General features: G+C 44.0%; 1 protein-coding gene across 1 annotated transcript; it reads left to right on the top strand.

The window, feature by feature from the left end:
* Positions 1-5,920: 5,920 nt before the first annotated feature.
* On the top strand, positions 5,921-17,706 carry LOC103632647 (THO complex subunit 6). Its single transcript, XM_008654403.3, has 12 exons — positions 5,921-6,305; positions 6,391-6,500; positions 6,995-7,071; positions 7,638-7,683; positions 8,156-8,216; positions 8,345-8,398; positions 8,548-8,628; positions 8,727-8,766; positions 16,002-16,108; positions 16,240-16,350; positions 17,152-17,268; positions 17,386-17,706. The coding sequence occupies exons 1-12, from the start codon at positions 6,060-6,062 to the stop codon at positions 17,479-17,481; spliced, it is 1,146 nt and encodes a 381-aa protein (XP_008652625.1). The 5' UTR covers positions 5,921-6,059; the 3' UTR covers positions 17,482-17,706.
* The last annotated feature ends 769 nt before the right edge of the window (positions 17,707-18,475 follow it).

The raw sequence follows: 18,475 nt of genomic DNA, 5'->3' as shown, positions 1-18,475 counted from the left end.
TTTTCTGAAAACTGTATGACTTGGTCGCCAGGGTCGATCTTCGGAGTCTTCGCCACCACTTTCCACATCATAACTGTCACTATCACCGATGTCTTCAGATAAGCCTTCTAAAATTTCTCTAGTAATCTTCTCTTTATTTGTCTTTGCTATTGATTCAATAAAGCCAAGATTCTTCTCCTCAGAAAGACTCAGCTTCGTTTCAGCAACAACTTTCTTATCTTGAGACATCTCTTCGAAAATGCTGAAAATGTGCTCTTAAGGCCGAAGCTTAGAAAATCTAAAAAATCCAGGCAAGCGTTTGTAGGCAAGAGCTAAAAATTGAGCAAGCAGAGCAGATGGCAAAAAGCATGCCAAATGAGCTCGTGGTGTGCTCTTATTTATACGCCTAGTGCGTTGCAAGTTGGAGGGCCCTGCTTGTCATTGACTGTTGCTATTCTAGCAAAGGGAAGGTGTTTTTTCGGACCTTCGGCTTAGGGTCTTCGTCCATATCACAATCTGAATTTATCATTCTAACAAATTAATATTGCGAGGGGCTACTGTTGAGGGCCTTCGGCTTCCGAAGGTCCTCAAAAACATGATTTAACAATGTTTCTGGAGTATAATACATGAACAGGTATCTTCGGACTTGGGTCAAAACCACAGTGTTAAGAAGCACAAAGAATACGAAGGATGGCGCAGAGCCGAAGCTATGCGCAGGGGAGCTTCGGCGTGATAGCAGAAAAGGAAACCGACTTAAAGGGGAAAAGGCTATTTAGACCTCGATGGATTACTATAGAGTTATTAGCAAATGTAAAGGGCATGGGTGTAATTTTACATGGGCTGCGTCCCGTGCCTATAAGTAGATGAACAGTGCTCCCGTACTGTTCACGCTGACTTGGCATTTGCTTTTGCGTCATGCTTGTACTTTTACCTTCTTTCAAGGCGAAGGTACACTTGTAATTTGATATCATTTCTATTTTTCCATAGTAATAAAATAGAAATGAGCTGATAATAATACATGACTGCTTATATTATCTTTTATGTTGTATATGATTCTTTCTTCATTATCATATGTTGAATTGATGAAGGTATGTCCTTCATAACCTTCGTCCGAAGATCATTGTATCCCAAGGGAAATAATGCTTCGAAGGACGAAGGACTTTAACGTTTAACATTCTTTGTGTTGCCTTGTTCTTAACTCATAGCATTCGAGAACAAGTCCCCAACAAGTTACAACCTTTATTGTGAATTCAAATGGGAAGTTTCAAGGACAAAGCAAACACATCAGTGGTGCCTTGAAAAGACTCCATGCAGCGGACGTATAAAATTTTATGTATATCTTGAATCGCAAGATCTAATTCTTGCTTAGTAGCTTTCACACAGGAAATGGTGTTTGCACTAGCTCAAGCCTCAAAATTGAAAAGCTATTTCGAAAACCAAAATCCATTGGACACTATGTGTACTATTGTTAGGTTTGAGAAACAGAGTGTTCCTGTTGAAAAGCAGTTGAGCTTTTTAAGCTGAGTTGATCTTCTTCAGCTGCAGTTGAGCTTTTTCAGCTGAGTTGAACTTCTTCAGTTGAGTTGAGCTTTTTCAGCTGAGTTGAACTTCTTCAGTTACAGTTGAGCTTTTTCAGGTGAGTTGAACTTCTTCAGCTGCAGTTGAGTTTTTCTAGCTGAATTGAACTTCTTCAGCTGAGTTGAGCTTTTTCAGCTGAGTTGAACTTCTTCAACTGCAGTTGAGCTTTTTCAGCTGAGTTGAACTTCAACTGTGAACCTCTCTGACCATATACTAGTTGAACTTGCCTCCAGGCCAGTTGAACTGGAGTTTTCTCTCCTAAACTTTCTGGTCAATACCAGTTGAACTGGTCCCCATGGGCAGTTCAACTGGTCTGTGGGACATCTGCTCAGACTGTCCAGCGGTCTGCCAGTCAGACCGGCAGACATTCTGACATGTTAGATAGGGGCAGTTGAACCGCCCCCTAGGGCTGGTTCAACCGATCTCAGCCTATTTGACCAGATTGTCCAGCAGTCTGCCAGTCTGACTGGCAGAAAGGCTAACAGTCAGACTAGGGGCAGTTCAACTGCCCCCTAGGGCGGTTCAACCGGTCTCCCCTTGAAAAATCAAGTCAGACAACTACTTTTGAAGAGAGCCTATATATAGCCCCCACACCTATCTCTTCATAACTACTGGTCACACACACATTCATTGCACACCTAATTTGAGACAAAGGCACACTTCTTCCTCTCACCCAAAATTGCTCTCGATTCAACTCGATTGAAGGAGCCCTTTGGTGTGAGGTTTGTGCTTGTGCTCACAGATTTGGTTTTCCTCTCCCGTCTCACTCTAATCTCTTGAGCTTGTTGCAAACACCTCTTGTGCGATTTTGTGTTCTTGAAACCCTAGGGTTTTAAGATGAATTGAGGTTGCTTGGGAGTCTCCAAATTTGTGGACGACCCCAAGAAGTTTGTATTCTCCTCTCTTGTGAGCAAGTTTGAGAAAAAGAATCGCTTGACCTTGGTGGTCGGGTTGTGGAGGATTAGGATTGAAAAAGACCCTGCCCTTTGTGGGCTCCTCAACGGGGAGTAGGACACCTTTGTGGTGTGGCCGAACCTCAGGATAAATCTTGTGTCTTGTGTTCTTGCTCGATCTATGATTGTGATTTTATTTGGCAAGATAGACATCATATAGGTTTACTCGCCGTGTGGATCTTGTGGTGAATTAACTCTCGTATTTTCACCATCCACGCTTAGCTTATCTCTCGCGTTTTCCACTATAAGAGATCCATCTTCTATTTTCTGCACAGTTCATAGTCTAGATTTATTCTAGCAGTTGAACTGGTTCAGAGTAGTTCAACTTGCCTTTATTACAGTTGAACTGGCCTGCACCAGTTGAACTGTAGATTTAACATTATCTCGAAGGTTCTGGTGATAATTTTCAGGTTTAGCCTATTCACCCCCTCTAGACTACTTTTAGTAGGCATCATATCCTTCAGGAATTTTTTGATACGAAAATCCTAAATTATGGGCATACTGGTTTTTACCCTATTTCTTAAATGTAATCCTAAACCACCTAGGAGGAACCGTGTTAAGAAGAGATAAGCAATTGTGCCTTGTCTTCTGAAAAGATAAAAGGTGTTTGTCTTTCAAATCTAGAAAAGACAGTTTTCTATTATGTCACATAAGTCCAACCTAGAATTTAATCATTTTTTGCACTACACATGCAATGAGAGGTGAACATAGCAACCAGTGTGGAACTACTTAAAGGTCTGTTTGTTTCAGTTTTTTTCTGACGAGCTTTTACGAGAATTTGATTGTAGGGATAATATGGATGTGAGGAGAATTTGAGTATTATGTGGATTACATGCGAAGGAAAATGAAGGGGTCCATGGGGTTTAGGATCTAGGAAGTGATGGATTCCTCCTGTCGCGACGACTCGACCGATTGTGTGTTCACGTTAATTTTGAACAACTTTCATCAAAGCGATCCTCATAGAAGCGAACTGAGAAGCTGAGCGTTTGGTAGTCCGCGACAGCTTGTGACAGCTAGAATCAGCAAAAAAGCTGAAAAACAAACAAACCCTAAGATGATGGAAGAGCAGTTCCCTTGCCATGACCAATATTTTATCAAAATACATAGCACAAGCTATGTGGCTAGAAAAAAACCAAAATATCTTATAACTTGGAAATGGAGACTTAAAAATGTTGGCTAGGACATTAGGCTATACTTACAGCCTCCTCACTTGTCATAGATAACTTCATTTGTGTTCTATAGACTATTTTAATGCATGTCACTCCTTTTTTAGCAACTGCATTTGATACATGTGATTATAACCAATGATGTGGAATGTTTTGTTTGCAATTTAGGAAGAAAACAATTTAGAAGTTCGAGTGTTCTTAGATTTAGTGGATGATAAGAAGTGGAAAATTTGGGAAGAACACAGGTAAGTGTGTGTGAGGATAATTTAATTCACTCCCATATAATGTGTGCAAGTGTACAAAATAATGAATTAGCCTGCCATGGTTTGGGCCTGTGTATATAAGGTTCTCGATACAATATGCATGTTTATTTTCATTTCTATCAGCTGATGTATTCTCATTCCTATCGGTTGATGTAACAATGAGTAATATTTTTATATTCTAGAATTCATGGGTTGGTCGATAGTGCAAATTTATTGGCCCGAAATCACTTGCCTCTTATTCCACCATGGTTATCTCGGACTGCCTACTTAGTTTAGTAGTTTGAGGAATTTCTAGCGGGCAACATGTATAAGTGTCTAGGGTTCGGTTGGAAATTGTCAATTCATGTCGCATAAGAATATGTGCGATATTGATATCAATTATAATATATGTATTGTTTGTTTTCATGTAATCGTTGTGCACTAACATTTTATCGAATAATTTGTGTGTCGTCACAACGCACGAGCATTGTACTATATATTTGAAGCACCAGCTGAATCGACATATGATCCATATGCGTTTGTATAACCTCATATATGTACTCACACCTACATGTTAATTTGGTATCTACAACCATTGGAAACAATGCCTATGGGTATCACCCTAGTGATAAATCGGAACATGCTCATAGCTCAAGGTTCAAATGTCATTTTTTGGAAAAGATGTCCATGAAAAGAAAATTAACAAATAAATAATCTCAAATCCAATTTAACCTTAAAAATCATTAGAAAAAACTACATTTATATTTAACTAAAACATGCTCTATTATTAGATCCAGTTTGAAGTTATTTGGGTATTTTATGGGTTCATTATGATGTTTATTTTATAGTAGTTATTCTTCTATCTATAATACTTATAATTGACTTGGAGGAACTAGACTTCATATAGAAGGGTGACCTCAACGATTAGAGAAGTGTTGAGGAGAGCTTTTGGTCGAATATCTATATTTGATGAAAATTGTTGCTTTAGTCTATTTTCAATTGGCTACCTCCGAACCATGTGTCTAAATCGGAGGCTTAGGTCGGCTCTCCATCAAGAAACGACAAGCCAAAGGAGAAGGAAGAAATGAAACTTTAATAGGATTGAACTACCTTAGTACGTTATCGAAGGAGGAAGAAAAGGTGTATACAACACTTCTTCCCTAAAAAAGACATAATGTTAGTCTCTAGTTGTACATAGTCTTCATATAGAGGAGTGGACATTCTTTTTCTGAGTTGGAATGTGTGTAATCTTGATCTTATAAATAAGTGTACAATGCCACTGTTACAAGGGTTGGTCACTTGTATGTCTAAGCCTGTAGCACCTTCGTGCACAAAGAGTATTAGAAGGTATGTCATCTTCAAGCACTTAAATCAGTTTAAGAAACCTTCAATACCTTCCAAAGGTTTCATAACTGCTATGTATTCCTCATCTTTGTTTAATCCAATAAAGGAGAAAGGAAAAATGTAGACCCTTGTAAATTGAATACATGCTTCGTCTACGTTATTTAATGGTACATTAGAACCCATCAAAGATAAAAAAGAGAGAGACTTTACTTTAATTGTGTTGCCCAGTTGCGTTTTTTTACAAAAGCTTCAACAAGTCACCAATAACAAATATCTTAACTAGCTCATCAACTAAGCACTGCATATGAGGTCATTACATAACACTCATAACATTGTCGAAGTCACTTTGCCCTTGCCTTATACAAAATCCATGTCACCATAATGTATCCATAGAAGATTCAAATAACTCCACAAAAGATTCTAGAAAAAGAATTCAAAATTGTTTCATATTTTTGTCGAGCAAAACCATATTTTTGTGTGAATTAGACTAGATTTTATTTTTAAAAAATTGCATAACTCCTAAGGGAGATGTTCTCAAGAAAACCATATAAATATTTTTTCTTATAAATTTATTTGTTTAAAATCATAAGGGAGCGTGCCACAAAGGCTTAAAGCATTTTGATGGAAAAGTTTAAAGATGGGCCAGAAGCCGGCGGAATTCTAGTTGAAAGAAGCCCAGCCCAACCCGCTGTCGCTTTCACTTTTCTGTCGGGAACTCGGAATTGTCCCCGTCTTCCCTGATCCCTTCGCTCCCCGAAGCAAAAGCGCAGAGCGCATCAGCGCAGAGTAGGACAGCCATGGCGACGGCGGCGGCGCAGTCCCATCCGGCATCGATGGACGCGCGCCGGTGGGACGAGTCATCGTACCGCCGCGGCATCCTCCGTGCCCGCGACCTCTCGTCCCGCACCCTCTTCCGTGCCGTCTTCTTTGACCACAGCGACGACCCGGATACCGACATCCTACTCGCCGCCGCCTCCAGCGACGGCTCCCTCGCTTCCTTCTCCCTTTCATCCTGCATCTCCGCATGTTCCGCTACCTCCCAGGTTCGTACCCTTTGGCCAGAACTGATTTTTTGGTGACGCACGCCCAGAGAGGCGTAGAGTGAGTTTTTCTTGGTCTGGTTCTCAGGTGGAGACCGCCGCCACTCTGGTAGATCCTGTCTGCATCGTGCAAGCGCACAGCGGACCTGCCTACGACGTCAGGTTTTACCCCGATCAACAGCAGCCGCTGCTCTTCAGGTGACTGACAGAATGTTTGACTTGGCATGTTTCATACACATGGCTAGTTACTAGTTGAGGCTAAAAATTCGCTTAAATTAGCTGTGGTTAGCTAGCTAGTTGGCTACCAACTAGTTGAAGACTTGGCTAAAAAAATTAACCCACCAATTTGCCCTCCTGTTCGGTGGATGCGCTAAAGCTAATTTTGGCTATTTCTTTAGCGCTAGCAACTAGCCCTTGTATCCAAACAGGCTCTTATCCTTATTGACTTCTCCAACTAGTTGAAGACCTGGCTAAAAAAATAATCCACCAATTTGCCCTCCTGTTCGGTGGATGCGCTAGAGCTAATTTTGGCTAATTCTTTAGCACTAGCAACTAGCCCTTGTATCCAAAGTTTCCAAACAGGCTCTTATGCTTCTTGACAATATTACCCATGGCAATGTGCTTCATTTGGTTGGAGACGGTGATGGGTTAATGGTTGTGCGGTTCTTTGGCTGCTTACTTCCTTGTGGCAGCTGCGGGGACGATGGCCGCATCAAGGGTTGGAGGTGGCACGAGATGCAGAGCTGCCTTGTCCCGCTCTCCCTGCAAGGTGCTGCATTCGAACTTCCATTCTTTTTTGACGTGGTTTCTTTCATAAATGGTCATATGCTTTACCAGGCCACTAGGGCATTGCGATGCATCTAGCACAGGTGCACCGAAAAAATATGCACATTTTTTACAATGGTGTAGGTTTGATGCAGGAGAAATCATGAATCATGCCCTGCACTGGCATAGATACAAATCTAGAATCTTGCCAGTGCAAGGCATGATTCATGTGAAAATGTTTCATAGTTGCTACTTATTTTATCTATGAAGATGCATCAATATCTTTTGTAGTTTTTCTGTGTGTTGCGCCTTGAAGGCCAAGTTAATATTATTTCAGTTTTTTTAATAACCAGTATAGTTGTATTGATAAAAAGTGAAACAAGGCATCTGTTGTTTTTCGTACATGAGAAAAGGTGGAAGGAACGAGCATATGTTGTTTTTCCTATAAAGGAGAAAAGGGAGAACAAACGAGTATCTGTGTGGAAATGCGCCGAAAATTGCCTAGTGCATCTTCTACATTTTGGTCATTGTTATTGCTTTTACCAATTTTTCTGTTGCCTTTGTTCACAGGGGATCATCTGGAACCAGCACTTGACTTGGTCAACCCTCAGCACGAGTAAGGATTCTGTGATAAAACTGCAATCTCAGACCTTCCAGTTTACACCGTTTATTCCAGCAGCTGCCCCCCCCACCCCCCCCCCCCAATTTACCCTGTTTGCATTGTTGCTGCTCAAGGTTATTAAAACGATAAAACGCTCATGGGTGAAGTTTTGACTTTTAAACAAAGTTTAAACTTAGTTTTGAACAACATAGGAAAAATACCAATATATCATAATTTCAGACAATAACATGAAGTTAAATACCAAAATAGAGAGGCTAGTGGCTTATCAAAACTTCACCCATGAGCCAGATTGGACCCTAACTAACAGACTGGGCCCAAAAGTAGCTAATGGTCTAAAACACATAAAACACTGCGTTTTACAGTTTAGAACGACAAAACGTGGTTTCAAGCTCTAATTAGCGTTTTGACGTTTAAACATAGTTTAAACGTAGCTTTAATAACATTGTTGCTGCTGGCAATTTTGTAGGGGTCCTTGGGGTGCTCGATCTCCAGTACCTGAAAACAATGCCATTGCAATTAATAAACAGGTTAACAACTGGAACTTTTCATGTTTTTATATCCTCCAGGAAGTGTGACTGTCCCAAATTTTCGTTCCTCATGCATATTGCTTGGTTCAACAAATCTTATTTTCTGTTATCATCATTCTTCCAAACAGGATGGATCCATTTTGGCAGCAGCGGGTGATGCATGTGCTTACTGCTGGGATGTGGTATGTATTTTCTTAAGGTAAATTGAACACACATAGAAGGAACTGCAGTTCTGCTTTAGAGTCTTTAGCATTACAAGCTTGGATAATATCAATGCTCTGTGCTTGAGAAGGTATCTGAAACTAATGCTAATCATGACTGCTTCTCTCAGGAGACCAGTAAATGTAAAATCACATTCAAGGGGCATGCTGATTATTTGCACAGCATTGCAGTTCGTGAGTCAAACCGCCAGGTTATTTGATTATCTTGGCTTTCCATTATTTGATGTTCATCTTGTCTATAATATGTACAATATGTGATATGTTACTAACTGACTTATTTTTTGATCAGGTTGTAACAGGATCAGAGGATGGGACAGCTCGTATCTGGGGTGCGGGTTTCAAACCATCATCCTTTCCTGTCTTGTGCATTGTATTTTTTTTTTCTCGAAAGAGCGCAGGAGGACTGCGCACCCATATATTAAAGTAGAGGGAAAATAAAGGGCCATAAGGACCCAGGTACAAGCACTCCTTATGGAGGCCAGAAACAAGCATACACAAAGCTATCCATAAAACTGGACAAAAAACACTACAGCCCTAGGAGCTAGGTAGTTTGGCTGGCCAAAAAGGAAAGCCCCTTGGCACCAGCCAGCCGCCACGTCTCCTGTTCATCCTCAGCAGCTTGAAGAAGGAAGGAGATAGAGGGGGTCCTTCCATCGAACACCACCTTGTTTCTATGATTCCAAATCATCCAGGCCCCTAAAGCAACAAGGGAGTCCAGTCCTTTCTTTCCCATGTTGAGGACCTGAGCCGAGGAATTCTCCCACCAACCAAGGAAGGAAGGCTCCACTTGCTGAGGGGATAAGCTGTGTAACCCAAACTTTCTCAAAAGCCTATACCAGAAAACTCTTGAGAACACACAGGAAACCAGCAGGTGATCAATGCTTTCAGGTTCTTGATCACAAAGAGGGCACCTAGCCGGATGGTTCATGCCTCTTTTCTGCAGCCTATCAGCAGTCCAGCATTTATCATGTGCCACCAGCCACAGGAAGAAATGGCACTTGGGTGGCATCCAGGATTTCCAGATTCTTTTGTGGTGAAGAAAGGAGCACGATCCCTGGAAGAGCCCTTCATAAGCAACTTTTGCTGAGTAGTTACCATCTGGCGCTATGGAAAAAATGTGTCTGTCTTCAATATCAGGATGTAGCTGAAAATCCGTTAAAGCTTCCCAGAGATGCAGAAAATCAATCAAGGCCCCTGCTGAGAGAGCGCCCCTAATATCACTAATCCATCTCCTATTGTCCATTGCCTCTTGCACTGTTCTTTTATTGGCAATTCTTTTTGATATGGTGCAGAACAGTCTTGGTGCAATATCAGCTACCTTTTTCCCATTAATCCATTTATCCACCCAAAAAAGAGTATTCGCACCATTGCCAACCTCTGACATCAACACTGCAGAGAAGAAGGACCTGGCAATACTTGGGACCTGAATGGGTAGGTCCACCCATGGCCTCGAAGAATCAGTTTTTTGCAGCCACAACCACCTCATTCTGAGAGCCCAACAAAGCTTAGTCAGGTTAGAAATCCCGAGGCCTCCCATATGTAGAGGCCTACAAACCTTTTCCCAGGCTACCATACAGTGACCTCCTTTAGCATCCTTTCTGCCTCTCCATAAGAATCCCCTTCTAATTTTATCAATTGCATCCAAAGCCCACTTAGGAAAATCAATAGCCATTGCAGTATAGATTGTCATACTAGTTAGGACATGCTGCACTAGAATTCTTCTGCCAGCTTTGTTCAACAACTCTGCCTTCCAGCTTGGGAGAAGATCTGCAATTTTCTCAATAAAGGGCAGGAGCTGCTGTTTGGTTAGTTTGTGTAGAGAAAGAGGGAGACCCAAGTATTTGCAAGGTAGGGACTCCACCCCACAAGGTAACAAGCTTTGAACCTCCAGGATGGTCTGCTCCGAACATCTGATAGGATAAATACTGGATTTCTGCACATTGTTGTGTAGACCTGAGGCATTCCCAAAGATGTTGAGAATGTCCAGAGTAGTGGAAATGTCATTCTGAGTTGGGAGCAGGAAGAGGGCCACATCGTCAGCATAAATAGAAATTCTATGAAGTTTCTTTCTGTTGGACAATTGTTGCAGCAACCCTGTCTCTTCAGCTTTGGCAAATAGAAGGCAAAGGACATCCATGACTAAAATAAATAACATGGGGGAGAGGGGATCCCCTTGCCTGAGCCCCCTTCTATGTTGGATTTTATTGCCAGGGCACCCATTGAGCAGCACTTGAGTAGTTGAGGAACCAAGTAACCCACAAATTATATTTCTCCAGATTTGGCCAAAACCCAAAGCCTGCAGCACCTCAATCAGAAAAGGCCATGAAACCGAGTCAAAGGCTTTTGTGATGTCGAGCTTAAAAAGAAGACATGCCATATTTTGCTGATGTAAAAATCTTGAAGTTTGCTGCACTAATATAAAATTGTCCTGTATAAATCTGCTTTTGATGAAGGCACTCTGATTTGGGGAGACAAGCTCATGCAGATGACCAGCAAGCCTATTGGCCAGGATCTTGGTTACCAATTTTGCAAAGCTGTGCACAAGACTAATCGGTCTGAAATCCTTCACCTGATCAGCCCCATCAAACTTTGGGATCATAGTAATATATGCAGAATTAACTTTATCCAAGTTATTGAAGTTCCTACACCAAATTGCTGAAACTGCATTGAGTACGTCCACTTTGATGATGTTCCAACAAACCTTATAAAACCTCCCAGTAAAACCATCTGGGCCAGGGGCCTTGTCAGCAGGTAGGTTCAAGACAGTTGCTAGAACCTCCTGCTCAGTGAAAGGGGCGTCCAAGATGGAGAGGTTATGAGCTGGGAGGCCGAGAGCAGCTAAATCAATGGTATTCTCCCTGGAGACCGACTGACCAATAAGGTTGGAATAAAACTGATCCACTAAATCTGCTTTGGCAGCATGGCTAGTAATAATATTATCACCGTCTTTCAGCAAGGTCACCAGATTTTTCCTTTTCCGATATCTAGCATGCATATGAAAAAACTTGGTGTTTGCATCCCCCTCCTTAATCCTGGATATTCTTGATCTTAATCTTGCCATGGTACGCTTGAAGGAGGCCAGCAGCAGGGACTGTTTCTTGAGTCTATTTTTAAGCCAGCATTCAGCCGGAGATAGGGCCCTGTGATCTTGAGCGATTTCGAGTTTATGCAGCAACTCCTTTGCCAGACAAAGCTGCGAAACAATATGTCCTACCTGCTTATCACTCCAGCTGCGTAACCTCATGGCTGTCACCTTGAGTTTCCTATCCAGGGTGATGAAGGGACAGCTGACCGGCTGTACAGAATTCCAAGCCTCCAGCACCACGTCCTGAAATCCCTCCATTTTGGTCCAAAAGGACTCAAAATGGAACCTTCTCTTGCCAACAATATTGTCTTTTAGACCAAGAAGCAGCGGGCAATGATCTGAATCTTGAGAGGATGAACTGAGCAGAAGCACATTTGGGAAGTATGATTCCCAGTCAGCCGAGCAGAGTACTCTATCCAACTTCACAAGCACCGGGTTATCCTGTTGATTGGACCAGGTAAACTTTCTGCCATGTAGCTGAATTTCTTTAAGAGCTAGATCGTTGATCAGCGATCTGAACCGGCCCATCATGTCCCTGTTGAGGTTGAGTTGTTCTTATCACTGTTCTTGTAGATTAGATTAAAATCTCCTGCGACCACCCAAGGGCCAACACAAGCCGCTCGGGTATCTCTCAGCTCCTGTAGAAAAATAATTTTTTCAGAATTCCCCTGAGGCCCATAGACACATGTTAACCACCATGGCTGGCCGTCTTGTCTACAGAACTGCACTGAAACACAATGATTATCAATTCTCTGGAGTCCAGTATGACCAATATTCCTCTTCCAAGCCACTAGTATGCCCCCACTATTTCCTATCGAAGGCAGGAACACAAATTCTGTGAATTCGACACCAAGCATGGATAGTATATCTCTTCTAGAAATAGATTGCATTTTAGTCTCTTGACAGCATACAACATCAATTTTAGCAGAATCAACCAGCATTCTCACAGCATCTTGCCTGATCGAAGAGTTAAGTCCTCTCACATTCCAGAAAAGTATTTTGGAAGGATCCATTGGAAAATTAACAGAAAACGCCAACTGGACAGACCTAAGACCTTAAGTCTTCAGGTGTAGACCACCCAAACAGAGCAGCTAAGGCATCAACATGAGACTGGATAAGCGGGCGTTTAAAAAGTAAAGCATACTCCATGATAGCATCAGAAGTAATCTTATCAGACTCATTGATAATACGTAAAGCCCTCATTGCTTTCTTGGATGCCTTGCTGCGCCAATCCTGCATGGAGAACTCCACGCCAATTCCAGCCACACGCCTACTGCGTCGAGGCATAGTCACAGTTAGGTCCTTTTGCCTCTTCAGTCCAGTCCCGGGTGCAGGGAGGAGGTGTGAAGGCTTTCTGCTAATCATGTTGATGAGGGATGATGATGGAATCGTCAGTTGTTCTGAGATGTCAGTGGCCGAGTTAATTATCCCATCCGAAATGCCTTGACTGGGTTCCTCACTGTCCTGAAGATCAGTGGTCCTTTCCATCAGCTGAGTTGTTCCACATTTTCTTCTTGAGTATACCTTGAGCAGTGGCTTACAAGAACTCTGCTTCAACTGGAGTTGGGGCGAGACTGGTACTGCGCACTTGGTCTCGACCTGCCCAGTAAGGGTCAAGATCGCATGCACACTAACCGTCTCAGGCGGCCCAGACTCAAAAACAGAGGCGTCCCCTTCAAACTCGAGTCCCTGGGGCGAGACTGATCTGAGATTGTGTGTCTCCAGCGGCCCAATTATGTGGGGCGAGACCACAGATGGACTGACCATCTCCGGCGACCCAGGGACGAGCCCAGTCGGGGGGAGAACAGGAGTTGGCGCATGGGGCGATCCCAACCCAATTAATTCCAGCGGCCCAGTCACCATGGACTGGGGCGAAATATTCCTGGGAGGGTTCAGCGACCCGCGTGCCTCACTCATGAAGACAGTGGGGGCCATGCCTAGGGTACTGTTTGTCTTCCACCTTGGGTCCAGCCTTGATGCCTCGGGAATACCCAGGCAGTTAAGTCCAGCCGCCGGCGCCAGGATATCTTCATCAGCCGACCTTGGGTCCAGAACTGTTGCCTCGGGAATACACAAGAGATTTCCTCCAGCCGCATCCTTCCCATTGTCCAAGGAATTTAAATGCCCCAGCTTCAGGAAATCAGCCGCATGTTCCCCGTCGTCCAAGATACTTAAATGCTCCGGCGCCAGGATATCTTCATCAGCCGACCTTGGGTCCAGCACTGTTGCTTCGGGAATACACAAGAGATCTCCTCCAGCCGCATCCTTCCCATTGTCCAAGGAATTTAAATGCCCCAGCTTCAGGAAATCAACCGCATCCTTGGTGGTGGCAGGCGTGTTCAGCTCTCTGTTGGCACGCGAGACCCCTCCACTTCCTTGTGGCGGCTGTGGTCCCAGCCTGGAATGGACTGACTGCCGACCAGCAGAAGGGGCACCCATACGAGGAGGACGAGGGAACATACTGTTGCCAATATCCTGATCTTCAAAATCTTCTGGCTGATGAGCGTCATCTGGGGGCGAGGAGTGCAATCCCCCCAAATCCGTGTCCTCAGGATTGACCATGGTTGCGCTGATATTGATCTTGTATGATAAACAACCCTTGTCATTGCTCTGCAACCCTCTCTCAATAATGTGTAGCGTCATCTGCCGTTGTAACTTTTTAAAATCAAAACACCATGCTCGCACTGTAAAGGATGAGAGACTCTTTTTCATCAGGGTATCAGAATGGATCTCAACAATATGACATGAGTCGTTAAGAACAGCTTCCGCAGTGGAGCAAGACCATGCATGTTCAGGGATTCCCCTAATCTGCACATCCACTAAGTGAGACATGCGAGACATAGAAGCATGAGAGAAACGAGACCATCTTTTGAACATTAAGCAGAAACGAGGTCCAGTGAATAATCTGCCCCCATTGAAAATCCTGGAGGCAGTGTCCTCATCCGGCAGGAAAAGCAGAAAATCCTCTGGTGTGGAATGTTGGATGGACATGTTATCAATACATACCCCAAAGCTGCGAGCCACCTCATCCAACACCTCCGATCCCTGTACCACAGGTCTAGTACCTGCGATGGTGACGAACAGGGCTTTTCGTAGATTGATCTCTTCCCTTGCCATCTCATCAGTGAACGTAAGAACACGTGAAGCTTCAACGGTTGGGGGAGATGCGGTATGGAATTCCATCCTCGACTGGGAGAAATGAGCTTCAGGAGATGAGGGAGGGGAATCTGAACACACACCCGAACCCGCAGCTTCAGCAGGACCTTTTCCTTTTTTGCTCTTGGACCTTCTTCTTTTCCTCTTGTTGCGAAAGGAACGTTGATCAACATCCGGGGCACAGTTGTTCAACATTGGAGATGGCTGATTAGTCTTCTGGTCGGATGTTTGGGGTGCGGGAGAGATACGCACCCAAACTGACTTCTTCTTCTTTGGAGGAGCAGCACTCCCAGCTCTGCACTGCGGGGGGGAGACCTTCTGAGAAGATAGCCTCTTGAACACCGAGAGGCGTTTGCTGGGCTCTTCTAAACGATGCCAGACTGACCTCTTGCCCACCGGGTATGACTTGTCAAATTCCAGACGGTCACGCAAGCGACCTGGGGTCTTCAGTTGCAGAGGGCCGGCCTGAATGGCAGGGCACCGAGAGGCTTGATGTCCGAGCTTGAAACACCTAAAACAGCGAGGGGGGCACCGACACGAAGCCACGAGATGGTTTGGAGAGAGACAGTTGAAGCATCTCCCGCGGAGGTTCACACTGGTCCCTCTCCGCGCCGAAGCACAACGAGACTGCTTTCTGCTCTTCACCACCTGCCAGCCATCCTCCTTGTCGACCGGCACCAGGTCTTCACGCCGGCACAACCTCCTTTCCTTGTCACAGAGCTTCGGCCTTGCTATGGTAGAAGTGTGTACGTCCAACTCCAGGGAGGTGGCGCTAGAAGAGGAAAGGAGGGCCTCTTTATAGGAGTGCACCGTACCACCAGAGGAGGAACCCGAAGCGTTGTCATCCCATCGCTGGAACTTGGACCGCCCCACCTGAGAGGTGCAGAAGCCAAGAGAACAGGGCAGAGGTGTGGTCGCCGGCGCCGGAGTAGCAGCCGTCGAGGGGCTGTGGTGGCTGGTGGAGGAAGGGGAGGGGTTGGGGTCGGGGGGAGGGGCTGGGATAGGGGGAGAAGACATACCTTCTCGTCTGTTTGTCTTGTGCATTGTAGCTTGATTTTCTTCCTTTATCTGAACTCTATATCAGTGATTTGCAAATTCAAATGGAAAATGTTAAGTTTATACATGCTTAAAAGAAAAGCATGAACATGCTCTAGCAGCCTCTGATCTACTGATTATTTGTTAGTTTTATTTTTTTCTTTCCTGCAAATAAGATCTTGTTGGCCCAATTTATTTTAAGATTTAGACTATTTGTTGCCATTTAAAGGCTACAAGTGCCTGAATTTTTGTGGCCATGCCTTCTCTTGCTGTTTTTGGACATTGCAGATTGCAGAAGTGGGAAGTGCACTCGGGTTATACAGCCAGGAAAGAGCAAGGCATTTGAAAGCTCATGGGTCAGCTGTGTTGCTATTGATCCAAGTGAAAGTTGGCTGGTATAACTTCATGTCTTTAGACTATCAAAATGCTTTATGTACATCAAGTATCTTGTTACTTACAATCAGTTTGCTTTCCTTATATTCTGTTCATTTATATGTTTTTTAATTATCGTTCATACCATCTTCAGGCTTGTGGCACGTCTAGCGGTATATCAGTTTGGAGTCTTCTCTCAAATGAGTGCATCTTTAATTTGGACTGTCATGCTCCTGTTCAAGATTTATTGTTTGACAAGAATCATGTGAGTACTTGTATTTCTGTCTCCATTAGTCCATTTACATCCTGTCTAAACTAGTGTCCAAAATAAACATATTTAAATAGATCATTTCATCATTTTTGTTACCAAGCTTTATGGCTGTAGCGAGTTGCTGATCCACATATTTGATCATTTCAACGATCTCATTTGGTTAGGATGTTGATAGCTGCCACCAGTGCATGATATAATAATTCTTTAGTGTCCTTTTCAAGCTTCCATTAGCTATTTGACAGCAAATCTAATTAGGTTTATGAATTTATAAATCTGTGCAGATCAGGAAATTAATAGCTCATGTTCTTAACCCCAAAAAAGTGCTATATGTTTCAGGAAAAAATGCAAACAAGATAGAGGTTACTCATAGTACAATTTAACACGCAGCTTGCCAACTTTTGAAGCTTTTGCTGTTGTGCTGGATTAAGCCAACACAATGGGAACAAGAGCTGATCCTTTCATCTTTCATATGAATAGTACTATCTCCATTTCAAATTATGACTTTTGACATTTCTAGATACATAACTTTTTTATGCACTCAGATATATACTATGTCTAGATACATAGTAAAAGAAATATATCTAGACAAGTCAAAACATATTATAATTTGGAGTGGAAGGAGTAGGGTTAAAGTTGTAATATAGCTGAACAGCCCTATTCTTCAAAACAAGAACATGGTTTTCGTGTGCTCACTTGAGATTTACAACATCCATTATTAATCGACCCTTGTTATTATAAAAAAACATACTAGCTGGACCTTCTTTCCTCATTTTCATTTCATTTGCTCTCCTTCAGATTTTAGCAGTTGGCGCTGAACCTCTGCTCTCCCGTCTCACAATAAACGGGACAGTCCTTTCACAAGTAAAATGTGCCCCTCAGTCGGCGTTTTCTGTCTCCATCCACTCAACTGGGGTATGTGCCTATCTTGCTGCTCTGCTCATTTCTTGGCTGTGTTCTCCCCTGTTTCTTTTTGTTTGATCACTGCCCTCCCCTAATTCTGGTTCTATGCAATATGTTCACGGCGTTCAGATAGCAGCTGTTGCTGGATACGGAGGTCTGGTGGATGTGATCTCAGAAGTTGGGAGCCATCTGTGCACATTCGGTAGCCGGGGCCTAGACAAGTAAATGACCCATGAGCATTCCTTGCGAACAGCGCGCGGAGAATGCGAGGGCTGTATCTCTTTGCACTGCAGTTGCACAAGTTTCATGGAACGTTGTCGCTGACAATGCTCTACTGAACAAAGATAGCTAGACGGTAAAAAAAAACATTTGATACTAGTTCGAGCTAAACAAAGTTCTGCTCTGACATCTCTTCAATTGGTGCACCGGTTGCATCCCCTCTTTAACGTATTTGAAATTTCGAAATGCAACACTCACGTATATAAACATCGAAAAAAACACTCGTAGATGAACATCGGGATGCAGTTACTTTATCTGATCAACTGCGTTGGGTCACTGATGTGTGGACCCAGTCTAGATTAGGTCAACACGTTAGTGATCCAACAACTGTAGGTGAAATAATAGCAGAGGATCGATCTAACAACTGTAGGTGAAGTAGCTGCAGAGGATCTTTACGTTGCCAACATCGGTGACGGAAAAGAACATCGGTATAGATTTCTGGCCTAGGTCTGAATCTTCAGCAGTGATAGCAGCCTAGAAAAGGTTGTATTGGAGCCGCTTCTCAGCCCCCACGCCGCCCCACTCGAGCGGCAAACCCTAGCCGTCGCCACCGTCCCTCCTTCCCGCGCACGGCCTCGCCGCTGCTAGAGCAGGGCGGCGACGCTTCCCACGCGCCCCTGCAAGGACGACAGCGGTGAGGAGCTCTTCCTCGCCTCCTCAGGCTTTTCCTTCCTCCGGTGGCCATCGACATCGAGGCCACGACGCTTGAGCTCCGCGCGGACCTCCTCCACCTGTTGCCTCGCCGACATCTGCTGAGTAGTGGGGTTGGGCCGTGAGAGGGGATTGGTTGGTGGAGTTTGTGCAGTTTGGGCTCGCTCTCGATGGGCCTCGACGTGGTCTCTGCGCCGTCGCCTCTGTGGGCGACGGCTTGTGCTCCGGATCTGGTCCCTATGGGGAGTTGGCGGCGAGCTAGTTGTGTCGGTTGTGCATGGTGGCGAAA

Source organism: Zea mays, chromosome 7 (genome assembly GCF_902167145.1).
Source record: "Zea mays cultivar B73 chromosome 7, Zm-B73-REFERENCE-NAM-5.0, whole genome shotgun sequence".
NCBI lineage: Eukaryota > Viridiplantae > Streptophyta > Magnoliopsida > Poales > Poaceae > Zea > Zea mays.
The sequence above is the reverse complement of the archived record's forward strand: the minus strand, read 5'-3'. Positions and strand labels throughout refer to the sequence as shown.

Coding starts and splice junctions, on each gene's coding strand:
- LOC103632647 (XM_008654403.3), top strand. CDS start 6,060: ATGGCGACGGCGGCGGCGCAGTCCCATCCGGCATCGATGGACGCGCGC. Junction 6,306..6,390: donor CATGTTCCGCTACCTCCCAG/GTTCGTACCCTT, acceptor TCTGGTTCTCAG/GTGGAGACCGCCGCCACTCT. Junction 8,399..8,547: donor GTGCTTACTGCTGGGATGTG/GTATGTATTTTC, acceptor TGCTTCTCTCAG/GAGACCAGTAAATGTAAAAT.